This window comes from Phycodurus eques, chromosome 9 (assembly GCF_024500275.1).
Source record: "Phycodurus eques isolate BA_2022a chromosome 9, UOR_Pequ_1.1, whole genome shotgun sequence".
NCBI classification, from domain to species: Eukaryota; Metazoa; Chordata; class Actinopteri; order Syngnathiformes; family Syngnathidae; genus Phycodurus; species Phycodurus eques.
This window is the reverse complement of record NC_084533.1, coordinates 11,897,965-11,917,119: the sequence shown is the minus strand read 5'-3', so window position 1 is coordinate 11,917,119 and position 19,155 is coordinate 11,897,965. Positions and strand designations below refer to the sequence as shown.

The 19,155-nt window shown below is 41.7% G+C and overlaps 2 protein-coding genes across 2 annotated transcripts in view; one reads left to right on the top strand and one right to left on the bottom strand.

The window, feature by feature from the left end:
• Window positions 1–126: 126 nt before the first annotated feature.
• rbm22 (RNA binding motif protein 22) lies at window positions 127–7,259 on the bottom strand. Its single transcript, XM_061686403.1, has 11 exons — window positions 7,123–7,259; window positions 6,069–6,122; window positions 5,923–5,952; window positions 5,689–5,821; window positions 5,492–5,592; window positions 3,236–3,408; window positions 1,603–1,803; window positions 1,347–1,511; window positions 1,185–1,267; window positions 749–877; window positions 127–590 (listed from the first exon to the last, which is right to left on the bottom strand). Exons 1-11 carry the CDS (start codon window positions 7,174–7,176, stop codon window positions 436–438), a joined length of 1,278 nt encoding a protein of 425 aa, XP_061542387.1. The 5' UTR covers window positions 7,177–7,259; the 3' UTR covers window positions 127–435.
• A 5,151-nt stretch (window positions 7,260–12,410) lies between these two features.
• Window positions 12,411–19,155, top strand: part of ndst1a (N-deacetylase/N-sulfotransferase (heparan glucosaminyl) 1a) — a 60,828-nt gene continuing 54,083 nt past the window's right edge. Inside the window, exon 1 of the mRNA XM_061685746.1 lies at window positions 12,411–12,588. The gene's annotated coding sequence lies outside the window, so the exon portion shown is untranslated. The remainder of the gene's footprint in view (window positions 12,589–19,155) is intronic.

Sequence of the window (19,155 nt, the reverse complement as noted above, 5' to 3'; positions counted from 1 at the left end):
ATCACTTAAATTTAACAGAAACTAACACCCCATTGCAACCCTGCCTGTATCAACATTTTCTTTCACTCTCTTCATTTCTCCACTTTCTGCCACGTTGAGTTTAATGATCAATGTACACAGAGACTATGAAAGACTAATGAGTCATTTTAATTTGTGAAAGAAACGAGAAAAAAAGCCTCTCAATAAACTAAGTCATTACACAGTGGAATATAAACATAGTTTAAAAAAAAAAGAGGCATAATGACAAATCTTGACAGACCGCACTGATTCAGTTTGTGTGCTGAACTGCTGGTGTGAAATAAACATCATATCCTGCATGTTGGATTTTGTAATTCCATCCACTCCACAGCAGGTTCCAGGCCCATAGGTAACATGGTGCCAGGTGTGACACAATGGGGGAAAAAAAACAATCACAGTCAAGTTTCAGCCTAGAAGCTAATCGCCGTGGCGTGCGCCGTGTGCAGCATGGGCACCCATCCGCTGGGGATCCTGGGAAGGGTAGTGGATCTGACCTGGAGGTCTCATGGTCATGGGTGGGGGCATAGGTGGAACCATAGGGCCCATGGGGTGAAACATTGGGGGGCCAAAACCTTGGTGGGAAAATGGACAATACGACATTTAGTATTCTTTTATATCTTTTGTGATTCGAATCTACTTGAACATACAATTAATCTTTAACGGCGCAAGAGAAACTTTCAGACAGAGAAGCTTAGATTAGCACTGGCGTGGGAACTGATTGCAAGTTTACCTGGAGGAGGGGGGTTGAGGCCAGGGGGTGGCGGCAGAGTAAGGTTCATGACAACTGGAGAGGTGCTCGGGTCCAGGTTGAAATAATTTGCTGGAGCTTCTTCATCAAGAGGTGGTGGTGGAGGTAGTGCTGAAAAGACATGTCAGAACATGTCAAATACATACAGATTGAACATATAGACCAGACATATAAAGGCATGCAAAGAGTGATTTCAGAGTGAAAGGGTCATGCATAACAGTGCTTCAACTTTTGAGCTACAGGTAACGGGGTCGGTGCCTTGCTCAAGTGGACCTCGACAGGAGTAAGGAAACAGACTAGCATTTCTCCAACAACTAGGTGCCAATTTCATTTGTCCACAGCGGGACTTGAGCAGTGACCCTCTGCTTCCAAAGCCCAAGTCCTTACAGATGAGTCCCCAAAATACATTCCAGCTCACCTCCTGGTAGTCCTGGCACAGGATCAAGTCTGGTACCCATCTCAGCAACTCCTTCGCCTTCCTTTCCTCTTGCTGCCTGAGACCTAAAACATTTTATTCACGCACATTTGAAGTCTTCATGAGCTGTTTCATGCTACATTCACACCCACAATGACATCTTACCTTCCCCACTTGACAGTGAGCCTCTGACCATTGACAATAAGCTTATTGAAGGACTTCTCTGCAGCCATTTCAGCAGCCTGCCGCGTGGCAAACTGGATGAAGGCGCACTGCTGCCTTTGTACTATGGTGATGGTACGAATCTCACCAAACTGGTAGAAGTAACCCCTAAAAAAGACCCACCAATAAATAAGGTCAACACCCAGCACACTTACAAATTTCCATGTTGAAAGCTCATGGTGAAAAGAAAGATGCTCACTTGAGATCTCCATCTGTGACTGTTTCGCCAAGACCTCCAATGTAGAGGGTGGTGATCGATTTGTCGTCAGGCGGGTCCAGCCTGGGCATAGTCGAGGCTCGCTTCAGCAGCTTGTCAGCAACTGGATCATTGATGCCATAGTAACGATCCTTGATGTTCTGGTCAGCGAGCGGGTCATCGGGATCTGTGGGCTTCTCATGTCTATGTAAACAACAAGGCATTAGGCGGGCCTACTTTACACATTGCCTATTAAGAATTGCAGTTTGTCGTTTGCACTCCCACTATATTGAAGATTTTTAAGCGATCATTATTATGGGTGTTTACATTATACGGGCACTCATAAAAGTTTTAATATTTCTGAATTTAGAGTGGCGGTGCGCCGCAAAATCCCAGGCAGCACTGAGGTCCACTGGAAGAGATGTAGGGTAATTAGGAGCAAGAAGAGGGGACGCCACTTCAGTGAAAAACTGCATTTTGCAGGTTTAGTATTCATTTTTCCCCTTAGAGCAGAGTGAATATATGCCTAGGAGTATTGATTCGTGCTCTAATGATATGCGTTCCTGCTCTGTTTGTGTTAAAGTAGCAGTTATTTTAAGGTTTATAATTACTGTAAAATCAATGCTAATTTTAGTTACCCCATCTATGGCGTTACACATTATATGTTAGCATTAAGCTAGCAGACTTTTGTTCCGCGAAATTATTATTGGAGAACTATGCAAGTCAGAGTGAGAACAGGTGCGAAGTAATACTTTAGAAAGTATGTTTAAATAAGTGTGTTAAAAGTGTGTGGGACGTGTAAAACTACAGAAAAAAGTTGCGGTCGCTTTATAATGCAGATTTTCATCTATTGTGTGCCGGTCTGGAACGTAACCCCGCAATAATTGGGTGCCTTTTAAGGGATGCTTAATACACACCTATTGCAGTTACAGTATATATCACAAACTGCATTTATGGGGATGCTGTGGCTATTCAGGCTCATAAAAGCAAACCTCAAAAGAGCAGTTAAATGTATCGAGCTAAATTTAATTTAACCTACTAATAATAGAGATTTATTTCAGAAATATTCATGTTTGTATTTTAAATACTTGAATTAAGAATTGAGTTAAGTTTTGTTCAAGCCTGTAATCTTTCTGTCTCTCTCTTCAGCAGTGAATCCTGGGAATAGTGCTAGGTTTGAGGCGCTGATCAGAGAAGAGCGTAGAGGCACCATTGGTGACATTGCCATCATGTGTGGTAATTGATTACATGAACCTTAAACCTATACACATTTTGTCAACCTTTTGAAAATGTTGAGTGGTGGTTCTACTTCCAAAGTAAGAAATTCAATCACAGCTCTCTGCTTCTGGTGGCCATCCAACAATGATGTCATTTCCAAAATGGCTGACAGGAAGAGGACAGGCTTATTATAAGTTTTTTTTTTAAATAACTATTCTAACAAACTGAAAATTTCTGATTATTTGTTGTTTTGGTATGTTAAATTAAATTGGGCTCATTAGTTTTTGACTGCCACCCCCATAAAAAATCACCAAAAAGATTTAAGCTTCCCCAGCCCTGATTTAAAGGCGTGATATAAAGTGTTTGCACCACACAGTTGACTTTGCATTTGTAGTGAGTTGAGTGGAGTCCCACTCACCTGTAGGGACACTCTTCCCCTCTCCTGCACTCTCCCTTAACCCAGAAGGAGCAGATGTGGGGACGGTTCCTCTTATAGTATGGTGTTGTACGGGCCAGTTTCAGCAACATGTCACTAGAGCTGGTCGCCTTCCCGACCTGACCGCCTGGCCGTGTGCCATCCGAATTGGCTAACTGAACACAGAAGACACATGAGGGTGCAATCAATTGGCTGGGAAAGCTTTAAGTACAACCATAACATTGCATCTTCCTAAACACTCGCAACAAAAGATACACACTGGATCCAGATAGTATTCACAGCGCTTTACTTTTCTCACATTTTGGTATATTACAGCTTTGCTCCAAAAATAAATATCCATGGGACATTCTCCCAGAAGCTTTGTGGCTTGTCAACATGTAGTTTGGCAAATTCCATCAAATTCCATCATCCACCAGGAAGGATGGGTATCGGTCATAGCAGCCATTTTCAGATCTCTTCAGAGATGTTCGATCGGATCTCAGTCCACTCAAGGACAGTTAGAGTTGTTGTGAATCAAAAACCTAAAAACTTTTTACATTGTCATTATGTTGTGCTACGTGTAAAATAAAATGTAATCAATTTTCCAATAAGGCTGGAAGAAAAAAAATGTGGGAAAAGTGAAGCTCTGTGAATACTTTGCAGATACACTCTCGAACACATTGACAAATTTAAATGTCTCATATTTTGGCAAACCATTTTTTTCCTAGTATACGGGATGTAACATTGGCTCTGTGGTGCCTCAGTAAACGTGAAATATGAATTAAAATCGTCCATGCATTCCTGAGTTCCAGGTGTTTTTTTTTTGTCAAGAGGCCTGAAATTTGGTCATTCGAATTTCTTGAGCTTATCTACGTCACTAGCCAAGATCTCTGCCTACCTCTCCGCTTCAGAGCCAGTGCTGTCAACACAACAAACACCTGTGCGCTCACAAATGGATCTTCTACACGGAGGCAACCAATCAGAGTTAACGGGGCTGTCTTTACCAAAAATGGACAAAGCAGATACAAAACTGGGTCAAACAGAAGTAGCTGTCAGAGGGGCCTTTCCTGGACACTCGCATGACAAAAACAATTTTTTTTTGTTTTTTTTTTTAAATAAAATTGACACTTTTATACTAAGTCCATTTAGAGAGTCACTCTATGGAGGTTTAAATAGCCAAAATATTCATTCATTTTCTATACCGCTTATCCTCTCAAGGGACGTGGGTGTGCTGGAGCCTATCCCAGCTGACTCTGGACAAGAGGCGGGGTACACCGTGGACTGGTCGGCAGCCAATCGCAGGGCACATATAAACAAACAACCATTCGCACTCACTTTCACAACTACGGGCAATTTAGAGTCCCCAATTAGCCTACCTTCCATGTTATTGGAATGTGGGAGGAAACCAGAGTACCCGGAGAAAACCCACACAGTCACGGGAAGAACATGCAAACTCCACACAGGTGAGGCCAGATTTGAACCCGGATCCTCAGAACTGTGAGGCAGATGTGCTAAACCAGTCGTTCACCGTGCCGCCCTAGCCAAAATATATCTCCTTAGTTAGTTACAGTATATGCAAGCAAAACAATGCAAGCTGTATTCTCAAAGTGTCGGGAAACACTAGGTCATATCGAGGTAGGTCTTAACAAATATAGTAACTGGACAGTAGACATGACCAGGAAAAGGAATCCCTGTTGTTGCATCTGGTAGCTAGCTAAATTGATATTTCAGTTACAAAGCTCCAAATGAATAAATAAAAAAAGATGCGATGTATGTGGAATTAATACAATTGCGCAAGAAAATGTTGAATTTAAAAAAGGCATATCATAGAGTAGAAAAAAAACCTGTAGTTTAAAAAACCTACTGTGTAACACCATACACAGTATGATCCATCCATCCATCCATTTTCTGAGCCGTTTCTCCTCACTAGGGTCGCGGGCGTGCTGGAGCCTATCCCAGCTATCATCGGGCAGGAGGCGGGGTACACCCTGAACTGGTTGCCAGCCAATCGCAGGGCACATATAGACAAACAACTATTCGCACTCACAGTCACACCTACGGGCAATTTAGAGTTGTCAATTAACCTACCATGCATGTTTTTGGGAAATGGAGTGCCCGGAGAAAACCCATGCAGATACAGGGAGAACATGCAAACTCCACACAGGCGGGGCTGGGGATTGAACGCCGGTCCGCAGAACTGTGAGGCAGACGCTCTAACCAGTAGTCCACCGTGCCGACACAGTATGACAAATCAAATACCTCTCTCTCCATATTCTGTGTGAAGTATTCTTTGTTCACATCCGAACGAGGAATGTCATCCTTAATGGCAAGGCCAGTGTCTCGAACCTGGATGGGCAAACCTGAAAAAAAAACACACATTGAGAAGTGTTAACTCACAAGTTAAATAAAGACAAATATTAACAATCAGGTAACATAAACCCAAACCAAACACTCACCATATTCCAGGTCCAAAAGACATGTCTGACAAACATTTTTCATTTTACTGCAAGTCTGACAGACTTCAGTCTTCTTGAAACGCATACGTGTCCCTGGACACCAGCGGAATACAGTAAAGGGTCGAGCACAGATCTGTTGGTAAAACATACAACCGGTAATACCGTGAGGATAATATTACATGTTCAAACTTCAATTCTGTTAGCCCCTGGCGGGCTTTGACTATATAGGTGTACCTTGCATTCTTTTCCATACTTTTCTTTGGTCTAGGGGGGGGAACAGAGCGATTTAAAAATGTGAAGCAGTACAAGTTTGATTACACTACAAACATCACAAAAACACAAAATGACGCGATGTTTTGAAGAAACAAATGTTCACTTACCATGCGAATGTAAGGGTTTTCTCCTAAACATGTCTGACAGAGAATTGGGAAATCCTGTAAAAGAAGTGTGATTTAGTGCAGGATGTGTTTAGTCAGCAGTGATGGGAAGTCACGAAGTACAAATAGTCATGTGGATTTTCCAGGCAACTGTACTTTGAATATAAATTTTTCTGACAACTTTTTACATTTACTTTCTACATCCGAAAACGCATTTCTGTTTTGCTCCTTAATTTGTCATTACTTTTTACAAACTTTTCTTCATCTTCTCAGTTGAGCATTATTTAAGTTAATGAGAAGGAAACTATTGTGTTAGAGGTTTATTGTCCGCCGGACCAAGTTATCAAAACGGGTATTGAATATAAATTACAGTAAAACTTAATTTTTGTACTTAAGTACATTTCAGGGCTTGTACAAGCACAGGAGTTTAATCGGTACATGTACTTTTACCAGGGTCTTTTTTTTCCCCCCACCACAAACTACACTTCCGATTTAAATAACGATTGCGATTATGTTTGACACCTCCGTTAGTTAGTCCAGTTAGGCAAGGGTTAGACCATTTCCGAGTAAGGATTGGAGTGCCACGGGGTTTTTGAAGCACCATTAGTTTATAACGGATTACTAACACGTGGGTCACTAATATTTGGTTGTTGAATAACACTTCCAGTCCAGATGGCTTGATTCGATATTGACGACGTTAATCTGCTAATGCTAAGCTAGGTTTGGTTACCCAAACGAGCTAGTGATGGATTCAGTTGGACTTGAATTCGCCACCAATCGGTCGATCGCTGACGTTTCGATAGAGTCGTTTGTGAGTGTGACGATTCCCAATTTGATCAGTGTCAAGGCTCACGTGTGGCGGTGGGAGACTAGCATCCACGTTCCTAGCCAACACAAGCAGTTAGCTTGCTAATGCTATCTAGCCGGGAAAAGAACGAACATATTCGTTGTAAAGGACGGCATATTTTTCAGTTAAGGTAATTCCAGGAATGTAAGCAGGAATAAAGGCTCCAACGGCAATCCTTATAGTTTATCAAATAATGATAGTAACACTTACCGCGTCTTCCCAGTTCTGTCTATTGTAGGTGTTGGAGCCGAGGGACGTCGCCATTTTGCGAAATGTGATGTCAGATTGCGAGTCTTGGAATCTGCCATGCAACTGCGACAGTGCCTCATTTTGCCGCAGGGTGTCGCCCTTTTCAAAAGCCCTCACCGAATGGAACTGCCAACGGCAAAAGCACACACTGCTCTAAAGATCATCAGGAAAGGGTGAACATTTTTCACATTAACATTGATTAAACCAGAACAATGATATCCATCCATCCATCCATCCATTCTCTTCTCTTTATGCGGAGTCCGGTCGCAGGGGCAGGAGCTTTAGCAGGGAAGCCGAGACTTCCCTCTCCCCAGCCACTTTGCGACAATGATATTCTAATATGTTAATTCAAAGTATTGCAATGTCATTTGCCATGAGTGTAGCCCGTTAAGGTGATTGGTGTTTGTGACGTCATAAAAGATGAAAACATAATGGAACATTTCAGATGAACGAGCAACGGGACATTTGCGCTTGAATGTTGGCTCAAGTGACATGCTTGGGTGAGTTGTAACTGATAGCATCACTTATATGTGCATTCTGTTATCACTCGTGGTAATAAAGCAAGTGAAGTGCATCAGCGACTGTGTCATCCTTGACCACATACGAGGGCATTGCGGCATCTATCCAGTAGAAAATCTACCATAAGGATTAAGGATTATTTGATCATGTTTATTTTCAAATAATTTGTGGTGGGAAGTAATGAAGTACAACTACTTTGTTTCTCATTTTTATTGTTATCTACTACATTCGATAGCAAACACTTGGTGACAGAGTCAAAGAAAGACTCAAACACTAGTCAGGGAAAACAGGATTGAGGACAATGGGCACAACAACAGCCGCATCAACAACAGTAATCAGAATCAGAATCATCTTTATTTGCCAAGTATGTCCAAAACACACAAGGAATTTGTCTCCGGTAGTTGGAGCCGCTCTAGTACAACAGACAGTCAATTTACAGAACACTTTGGAGACATAAAGACATTGACAAAACACAATTGTGCAAAAACATGCAGAGTCCTCTAGCACTTAGAGCAGTTCGAATAACTAATATTGCAATAGTCCGGTGCAATGACCATTGTGCAAAGGGCGCTGAGACTTCAAGGAGTGTATGCGGTTTAAAGTGACGAGTAGTGCGATCATCTGGGACAATGTTGGTTGTGCAAATGTTACAGATACTCCTCAATCAGTGTGCAAATGGAGCAGGTGCTACTCTGGCATGAGTGGCCAGTATATGCAAATAGTGCAGCATGGCGAGACAACTACAGTGAGTGCACGAGTAATACATAATTGGCCCCACAGAAATGTGACAACGAACTCAAGTCAAAAAATTTCCAGCTTGTTGTAATGGAATTATAGGTTAGGTGTTTAAGAAGTTGATCGCAAGAGGGAAGAAGCTGTTGGAATGTCTATCTCAGTCTTGAATTGAACATGATAAACCAATACATTTTCACAAGAGCAATGATCCTTCAACAGTGTTTAAAAAATAATAAAACATAATAATAATAGAAAAAGAACGTACGTGTTATTCTATCCAGCCATTTTCCACACTGCTTGTACTCACTAGGGTCGCGGGCATGCTGGAGCCTATCCCAGTTTACTCTGGGTGAGAAGTGGGGTACACCCTGAACTGGTCACCGGCCAATCACAGAGCACATAAGCAAACAACTGTTTACTCTCACATTCACACCTATGGACAATTTAGAGTCTTCACTTAACGCAGGCACGGGGAGAACATGCAAACTCCACACAGACGAGGCTGGATTTGAACCCGGGTCCTCAGAACTGTGAAGCAGATGAGCAATCCAGTCTTTCACCGTGCCACCCAACGTTATTGCATGTTATATTAGTTTAAATCATCAATTTTATGATTAAGCTTGAAATCTTTTCTACACAGCTTTTCCTTATTAGGGTGCCGGGTGAGCTGGAGCCTATGCCAGCTGACTTTGGGGTACACATTGCACTAGCCGCCAATCAACCACATGGTACATACTGTATAGACAAACAATCAGAATCATCTTCATTTGTCAAGTATGTCCAAAACACACAAGGAATTTGTCTCCGGTAGTTGGAGCCGCTCTAGTACAACAGACAGTCAATTTACAGAACACTTTGGGGACATAAAGACATTGACAAAAACCAATTGTGCAAAAAGATGCAGAGTCCTCTAGCACTTAGAGCAGTTCGAATGACTAATATTGCAATAGTCCGGTGCAATGACCATTGTGCAAAGGGCGCTGAGACTTCAAGGAGTGTATGCGGTTTACAGTGACGAGTAGTGCGATCATCTGGGACAATGTTGGTTGTGCAAATGTTACAGATACTCCTCAATCAGTGTGCAAATGGAGCAGATGCTACTCTGGCATGAGTGGCCAGTATATGCAAATAGTGCAGCATGGCGAGACAACTACAGTGAGTGCACGAGTAATACAATTCACACTCACATTTACACCTATTGACAATTTAGCATTTTTACTTAACATAACATGCATGATTTTGGTATGTGGGAGTTTAGCCACAGTTCCAGGAGAAAAGCTACACAAGCAAGGGGACAACATGTAAATTCCACATTGGAAGGCTGCAGCTGAGATTCAAAGCCCAATGTGTCATACAGAGTTAAAATACAGAAAACGGGTTCAAAGAAAGAGCTTATGAATAGATATACAGTAAGCCAATTTCTTTGTCTGCTTACAGTTTAGCTACCCACCTGTTCACTTCAGGTCAGGGTGTCTTTGCCGTGTGAAACTCCAATTAGTGGGGCACAGGATGGATTGACAATAAGCCCCTGATGTTTAGTTAAGTACAAGGTGAGGTTGTGGAGTCAAAAGGATGGGGATTAGATAGAGGATCTTTTTCACGGTATATCTGTCTCACCATTAAGGATATCATTAAGAATATTCCGCTCTGTTAACAGGCCATTCTCTGCCATAACTGCATTTCCATAACAAACTGACAAAAGTATCTCCGCCTCTTCCTGTTTCCCTTTCACTGAATTGTGCTTGGGCTTGTTCAGAGTAGCTCTACGACATTTATGGAGCATTGGTAACTTGGTTTGAATGAGCCATGTGACCCTTTTTTCTCTGTCATGTGTTATGGATGAGACAACCAAAGCTCTTTTGAAGGACAGCTTTGTTTCGGATTTAGCCACACTCTAATCAGAATCACCAAAACCTCATGAGTCACAAGGTCAGAGGACACCAAGGTGAGCAACCTCACAGCTGCTCCAAAAAGAATTATACTATGTGATTGCCGTGACAATTTCTACATTTATACCATGCTCAAATTTATTTTCCAATTACAGTATTCGCAAGTGTTTTGAAATTCACGCATGATAGTGCTTAGTATTAATCAGAACCCTAATATATTTTTCATTTCTACAACTAGAGAAATCCACCTTATGAGTTACAACACTACTCCCTCGAGAAATTGTATTATATATCAAATCAATTTTGATGGTCCCTGTGCTGATTATATACATCCACCGGCCAATTCATTAGGTACACCTGCCCAGTCTGGTCAGTGGTGACAAGGATATCTTAAGTAATGATGACCCTCTGATGTAGCAAAAACCAAAATATTACAGCTGCCAATTAGTATGGCCAAATGGCAATAATAAACTAATTCTGTTCAGGGGTGTCAAACTCATTTATGTTGCAGGCCACGTAGTTACGGTTTCCCTCAGAGGTCCGTAATGGCTGTGGAACCATATACAGTAAATGTATAATCGCCTCATCAGATCATTAAATATACAGTTGAACCTCGGTTTTCGTATGCCCTTGTTTTCATATGAGTCGGGTTTTTGACATTTTTAAAATCTTATATTTATATAATATTTCATCCCAGTTTTCGTACATCCGTTTGTTTTTTGTACAGTTGAAAATGGTCCAAACACATCTGCCTGCCCGCATAACTCCAGTTTTATTTTACGCTTGCCATTTCTCAACGTCTTTAAAAGTGAAAACAATTTTAAATTTTGGTCCAGAAGAACATGAAGTCGAAGCACATGATTTATTTACAAGGGCCACATGAAATGATACGGCGGGCTGGAGCTGATGGACAGACAGGCAGCCAGATAAACAGCCAGATAGACAGATAGACAGATAGACAGACAGATTGATAGATAGATAGATAGATAGATAGATAGATAGATAGATAGATAGATAGATAGATAGATAGATAGATACTATTTTTGCTGTGAAGAGAATTTTAAAATAAGGATATTAATATTCTGGCCCGTGAGTGTATATAGAGAGCTTTACTTCAAATGCACATTATCCTTAAATTTGTCTTTTTTTTTTTTTTTTACTTGCCCTGTTCAGCTGCATGGCCTTGCAGAATGGTGGCACTGTATGTCTTTTGTGGTGGAACAGTTCTGCTGTGCAATGGGAGTTTGAAATATTCCCTCTGCTTATTTTTATATTTTTTCATTATTGTGATGTTTATTGAAAATGCAGCTGGACAGAAAAGGGTTTTAGGGGACAGACAGAGGGACAGAGTGGACAAGGGGATTAGGGGTGCGAACCACAGCAGAACAATAGCTAGACAGTCTAGATATTTGACCACAAGTAACATTACAACAGTCAAATCGTGTTCTTATTTCAACATAAGAGCGGACAGAAAAGGGCAGGACAAGACAGGATGTGGGAAATGAGCAAGGCGTGAACTTATTAGTAAATGAACACCATATCAAATGCACGTTAGTCAACTGGTGTTCAGAGTTGCTGAGCCGGCACATTGAGGAAGGGTGGGCCCGGCCCGTCCAACGGGGGACCCAATTAGGGTGACGCCACCCACTCACCAGAACCCCACCACCAACCCAGTGAGCCACACCGCTGCCAGCGCCCCCATCACCCCCAGAGTGCATGGGGGCGCCAACCACCGACAGGGCCCAACGCATGAGCCATTTGTCAAATTTAATGCTGCATGTAGTGAGTGAATCGGTAAGCTTAACAGGTTCCTATAGCCTAAGAGAGCCTTTAAAGACTATCATGAAATAGGCTAATCAACAGTAGCACTCCATGCTTATTCCTGTGGAGTGAAGATAGATATACATGCTCACAAACAGAGTTCATCACAGCCACTAAAATCTCATGAGGGAAGTGCACAGATTCATTTAAACCCTGTCAGGAAAATGAACACACACGCATCGTTTTCTTGGAGACCTGTGCAGCTGCCAGTCGTGCAACTGGAGTGTGTGTGTGTGTTTGGGGGTGGGGGAGGCGCCACAGCAGTGCCCCCTATGGAGAGTTATGGAGCAGTGCGGGTGCACATAGCTGCAGAAAGAGAGGGGGCAATCTCAGTTTTCCCGACTTCTCCCAGCCGCTTCCACATCACCGCGGCGAGCCGAGACGACATGCGTCCAGCTCGCCTCAATCCCACGGCCATTAAGAAAACGAGCAACGTTAGCAAACTGATGTAGCTCTAAATGAGGTGAGTACACACCGACGCCGAGCGGTGTTTTCTCACATGTTCGCCCCGCTGCTCGCTCGCCCTTCCAAGCTAGGCTAGCAGCGTGTTGTTGGCGCAGGGGGAGAACGAGGCCAGCCTTCGGCCTCTCCAAGCTCCCCGGGTTGAAAAACGGCAAGCCCTGGTACTCGAGCGGCTCCCTTCGCCGCTTGCGGCTCTAGCGGGAGGGGCTAGCCATACTGTCGAAATTTGGCCCGGGATTAGAGCTGCTATGTGGTTGCATAGTGGGATTTAATCTATTTTATTCCGTAATATTGACGTTCCGCCACCTACGATAACTTATTTTCCCCAACTTTGTAGCTTCTGTTGCGGTTTACTACACGGCCGCGAGACCATTGCGGTATGTTAGCTTAATCAGGGGTCGCGATTGACCTACAAATGTCACCGTGTAATGTGTGTTTCGCTATCAAGAATTTAAAAGGCCAAGCCCGTTTGTGTGCAAATGATATTATAAAGGTCGACACGGCTCTCTGACAAAGGTGGATGAGCATGGAAATGTAACGGCTGGTTTGGTTTCATTTTTCCAAACGACAATGGGGGTTCATTACTAGCTCGGTTGACAGAGCTGATGCATCAGACTGTTTTGGAGGTACCTGTAGGAATTGTTTCGTAACCATTTCCATACTTAATAATATTGCTGCACAGTTGGCTGCTAAAATTCATAGGTGAGCTATTTAGCGGTCTGAAACGCACATAGGCATTAATGCGTTCTTAACATGTCTTAGTGAGTGTTGTGTAATGCATCATCATCATGTGTTATTGGACTGTCAATACAATATCAGTCTGTTTTGTTCGTAATGGTGTGAGGTTAGAGCACACGCCTGCCTCTTCAAGCAGAGCTACTTATTATTAAGTATTATATACATTGGACTTCACACAAGTTGTAAAAAAAAGGGGGCAGTCCAGACCTGTCTAAAATCTTTTGCCCCTGGGTGTGTATGCATGCACAGAGATGAGTAAGATTGTTGAGGAACAATGACTCACGCTCTGGTTGTGTTTGCCCAAGTCCCAAAGACTTTCTCTCTTTCTCTCTCTCTCTCTCTCTCTCTCTCTCTCTCTCTCTCTCTCTCTCTCTCTAAAAGTATTCGCTCACCTACCTTGACTTACACATGAATTTAAGTAAAATAGTTTATGGGAATTTATGACCATTTTTACAGAAGCGCATTTGTGAGGTTACACACTGACATTGGACGAGAAGGCTTAGCTCTCAGTCTACCATTTCTCATCCATCTCTTTATGATCCTTGATTTGTGCAATGTTGCATAGACGTGTTGGAACAGGAAGGGGTCATCTCCAAAATGTTCCCACAAAGTTGGAAATGTCCAAAATATTAGTCCCTGAGCTCCAGTGAAAGGAACTCTGAATGGTTGACCATACCAAGTGATTTTAGACAGTCAAACAGTTTGGGGATTACTCCTTTCTGTTCCAACATGTATGTGCACCGGTGCACAAAGCAAGAGCCATAAAGACATGGATGAGAGAATTTGGTATGGATGAACTTAATTGGCTGGCACATAGTACCGCCCTTAACCTGATATAACACCTTTGGCTTGATTTTGAGTGGACAGTGAGCAAGGCCATCTTGTCTGTCAGTGTGTAACCGCACAAATATGCTTCTGGAAAAATGGTCATAGATTCCCACGACCTCACTCCTAAAACTTGTTGAAAGCCTTCCCACAAGAGTTTAAGCTGTTATAGCTGCAAAGGGTGGACCGATGTCATGTTAAACCCTATGGATTAAGAATAGGATACCACTTAAATACATATGTGAGTCAAGGCTGGTGAGCAATTACTGTTGCCATTATAGTGTATATGTGTGTGTGTGTGTGTGTGTGTATGTGTATATATATATATATATATATTACAGTATATTAGCTTTGTATTTTTAGATAATTTACATCATTGATTTTTAACAAACAGTGTCATTTATTTATCAAAATTATGGTTGCATTCTGTTTATCTGTGCCAAATATTTGTGGTTCTTCGAGCGTTCCATCTGACTGCTCCTGCTGGCTGCAAAACTTGCTGTGATCTAGCGCGCCCGCTTCATGATGGCTACCAGTCATGTGATCTTGTTTATCAGCATCTCTTTCTTAGATTTACATTATGCCGATGAAAAGCTGTGACTTACGCATTGTAAAGGACACGAAGCATGACAGTATATATCTGATCAAATGGTGACAGTCAAACAGTGTTTGGGCATAGTGTCAGAATAAAAGGGTGATTTTGGTTTTGTGCTTGAGCGTAAAGCAGTAAAGACAGTGTTGCTTGTTTTCAGTTGTATCATTGATGGGTTTGGTGTGATTGAAATTTTTCTGGAAGAAAGAATGAATTAAATGTCTCTATAGTCACTGTCCCTTCTCATATGTTAAGTAAGCTGCAGTGCCTAAAACAGCCTCTGTATTTTCCATGTTATCGTTCCTCGTCGCCATGCTGTGTGTGTTTAGGATACTGTAAACCTCATTAAAAAAAAAAAAAAAACAGTGTAGGGAGCCAGGCATTTTTCCAATACTCATTGGAATACCCCTCAACTCTCTCCACTGGGTATAAACACTGGTTTGTACGTCACTATAACCTCTTTTACTCAGAGATCCTGCGAAAGTGACATCATGGAAGATTTTTTATTTATCCGTCAGTGACTTTTACACAGAACCCAGCGCGAAGCAGGGGATTCTAGCAACTGTGTGTGCATTCACACACCATCAGTTTACACCCCCTTTCCAGCTTTACGAAGTATCCTTACACACAGGTGTCGTCCCACCTCTGTGACAGTGCTGATACTACCGCAGATGGAGGAGAGAGAATGCGATTCTGATTCTCCGTTACAACATATCCCTCTGCCAAGTAGTCCCAAAAATTAAACAATAAAATAAATATACGGTCGCTACTTTTCGGATTTCGTTTAACCCCCCTTTATCGCAGGCGTTACATTCCAGACCACCCCCGCAATAAAAAAAAAAAAAAAGGGGGATTACTGTATATCGTTATATTGCACGGCTCTCCTTTCAGGAGTCGAAAGCTTTACAAAACTGATAAAATGAGACTCGTACATTGTTATGTTGATAAAATATAATCACAGGTGTTGATCTATGACAACACAAACGGTTTTGTTAGTTTGGGTCCAATGGATAAACGAAATTACGAATTAAAAAAATAATAATAATAATATTTTTTTAAAAACCTGGTTAAGAGAGTAACAAAAGCGCCATGGCTCACTGCTGGCCATAATGCCTAACTAATGTGTAAGTATTAAAAAGTGACCAGAGGGGGCAACAAGAAGCTAGAGAGGCGGAATATAAAAAGTATTTAGTATCTCCAAACTTCACAGACAACCAGGGGTGATTGTGCCACAACTTTTGACATATTGTATTTTCCCAGCTTTTACTCTCCAATCATGTGCCATTGGATGACATCTGACACCCTTGTAACAGTTATTCATCTGGATACAGGAACCTCTGGAATGCATCAGATTCCAGCCTCCGGGGGGTATACACCTTGGAAAGACGGCCCTACCTCCAGCAGCTAGCCTCTCACAAAGTTTATCTTCTTCCTTTCACTATTGGTCAAAGCTTCTACTAAACTGAATTACACCACAAGTCCACCCACACATGCTCACATTTTATGTGTCACAATGGAATATTTGAGGATAGTTTCCTTTTTCAGCACTCTTTTCTGACTGGTTGCTGACACATTTATGTCAAGTGTAAAGGGTAACCTCCTGAGTTACGAATTTGACGTTGCCTTTCGCCAAGGTTTGCTCCGGTTTTGTAAAATCACTCTCCCCTTGCTTCAAAACACCACAATCCAAATGAGTTCAAGTCAAACAATGGTAAACCACCAAAACAGTTGCACTGTGCAATCCTAGAGCCCTTTAGTATTAAGTATCTATGACTCGCCAGCCTAATTCAGTCTTGGGAATTATGACAGTGGAAAATAATTTCCCTGGTCCCAGGATAGGCGATCATGGCTAATCGTTCAGTAATCTGACCTGCCTGCGTACAGTAGCATTTATCCGCATCGCTAGCCTGTCCAGTCACTCTCACATGTGCATACCCTCATTGCTGGCCAATAATCTGATGGTGGCTTGCACCATTGAAAGGCCGCTGTCCAGGTTTTCCCGAGGATTACAAATGGTAACAGATCATTTGCCAGTGCTTAGTTGTGTTTTGATGCTTGAAATATACTTACACCAACATCAATCATGATAGTGTAGCCCAAGCCAAAAAAATAAAACATTTCTCAGCTAACAACAGTCTAGCAAAGAAAATGATCTGAATTTATGCAACATTACATGCCACCGCATTGCAGTTTACCTCCTGTAGACCCAAAGGCTTCATTGTGTGTGTGCGTGTATGTGTTTCAGTTTCCTATTTGGGGTCAATTTCCACTTGAAGATCGGGCTGGGCGATTAATCAAAATTTAAGTGATTTCGATTGTGCCCTCTAACAATCATAAAAATCTTATAGTAGTAATCAAAGAAACATTATTAATGTACCGCAGCGCAGGTTGTGTATGCAAATTCCTGAGGTGTAGAAGCACCCTGAACTCTATGTGGCTTGCAGCAAACATGTGATTTATGTTATTCTGCCCTCCCGGCGCGTACTTTAAGATGTTTAATGATAACCCAGTTGGAGATTACACAATTACACACACTGCATATTTACAGTTCCTGTGAGAAAGATTGCTATCTTAATGCTAACACTCAATGGAAAACCCTATTGATGAACTATCTAAAATTAGCATTACATCACACAAGGGATTTGACCTTTCAAATTACGAATATTCACACACAAATGTCGTAGTAACACACACAAAGACAGATAATATAACAATACTCACAGGTATATAGTCTTCCTAATCTGTGAAAATTGTAATTAATAAAGGTGTATTGTATCTTTATTCTGCTACTTTTTTTTTTTTTTTTAAGTTTAAGTGTGTAGCTCCATGCATGCCCCGCATCACACCACACTGACCCTAAGAGCCCAAAGTGTGCACAGCAGGAACAGCAGTCATGGCTCAACACATTGCCACTGTGTGACTTCCAATATATAATGAATCGGGATTTGGAAGGAGAGTCCCAGCTCTATTGCAAAGCCATAACAACACGAATGAGTACTACAGGGAGAACAGAACCCCTTTTACGCTACCTGCAAAAGTCATAATTTTTTTTATTGATGATGATATTTTTATCATATTCTGTAAAGTTGAACAAAGTAAGTTGAACCGCCAATTTTAAGCGAGTGTTTATCTGAATTAAAAAGTTGCGGGTAAAAGAACATCACACGGAGAGAGAATGCGATTCTGACTCTCCGTTACAACATATCCTGCCATTGCTCCTTGCAGATCCTCTCCAGTTCTGTCAGGTTGGATGGTGAACGTTGGTGGATTTCCATTTTCAGGTCTCTCCAGAGATGCTAAATTGGGTTTAAGTCAGGGCTCTGGCTGGGCGATTCAAGAACAGTCAAGGAGTTGTTCTGAAGCCACTCCTTTGTTATTTTAGCTGTGTGCTTAGGGCCATTGTCTTGTTACCCATGCCATAGGCACTAAAACACCTTCTTATCATCACAGATGTTAGAGAAGAAAAAGATACAATAAAGCTCTTTTTCCACCTGTTGCCATTCATACAACAGAAAATGTCATGGCTTCCTGCAAATATATAAGCTTTATGTTCAATTAAATAACTTTGTTACTTTTAATATTTTTGTTTAATGGTTTATCATGAGGTTTTTCAAATATAAAATAGGTGCCTTGGCTCAACAAAGTTTGTGAAAACACTGGTCGAAATCTCTTAAATAGATCTAAATGAAAGCTTGTTATTAATTATTAAGTCTTATGACATAGACGGACATTTCATAATTCATAACCAATAGGGGTAGAAGAGTGACTATATTATCTATCAAATGAAAATTATACGTGAATGAACTCCGCTCATGAATAACCTTCACTGCATAAACATTTGTCGCTTCATTCATGGGACATTTATACTATACTCATATTTTGGGCTCTAAACAGTACCACAATGGATTTGAATCAAAACGAACAAGATGTGCTTTAACTGCAGACTTTCAGCTTTAATTTGAGGGTTCTGTATTTACATCCACATCGGATAAACTGTGTGGGAATTATAACAGTCCGTGTATATCTACCACTTTTACGTGTACAGCACTACTTTTTATGGGGGCTGGCGAGCTGCATGCTAGCAGTGCATATCCTCGGGTTGCTGAAGTAGGTCTGACGCAGCTCTTTCAATACCAAATTAGGACTTACAAATGTATATACTGTTGGAGCTTTGTTTCAGCACTATACATTTTCTAGGAAATTTGACCAAACTTATTTTCCTGCCTTAACAATGTTGCCAGGGAGCCAAAGAAATGCTGAAAACAAGTGTGTGCATGTTTTTCCCAGCATACTCTGGTACACGCCACACCGTTTGGAAACTCACAGCGCTGTTGGAATGTATACTTACAGAGTAGAGTTGTGGTGTCAAATTGAATTTACGAACGCACCTTATAGACACCGCCACAGCCATAC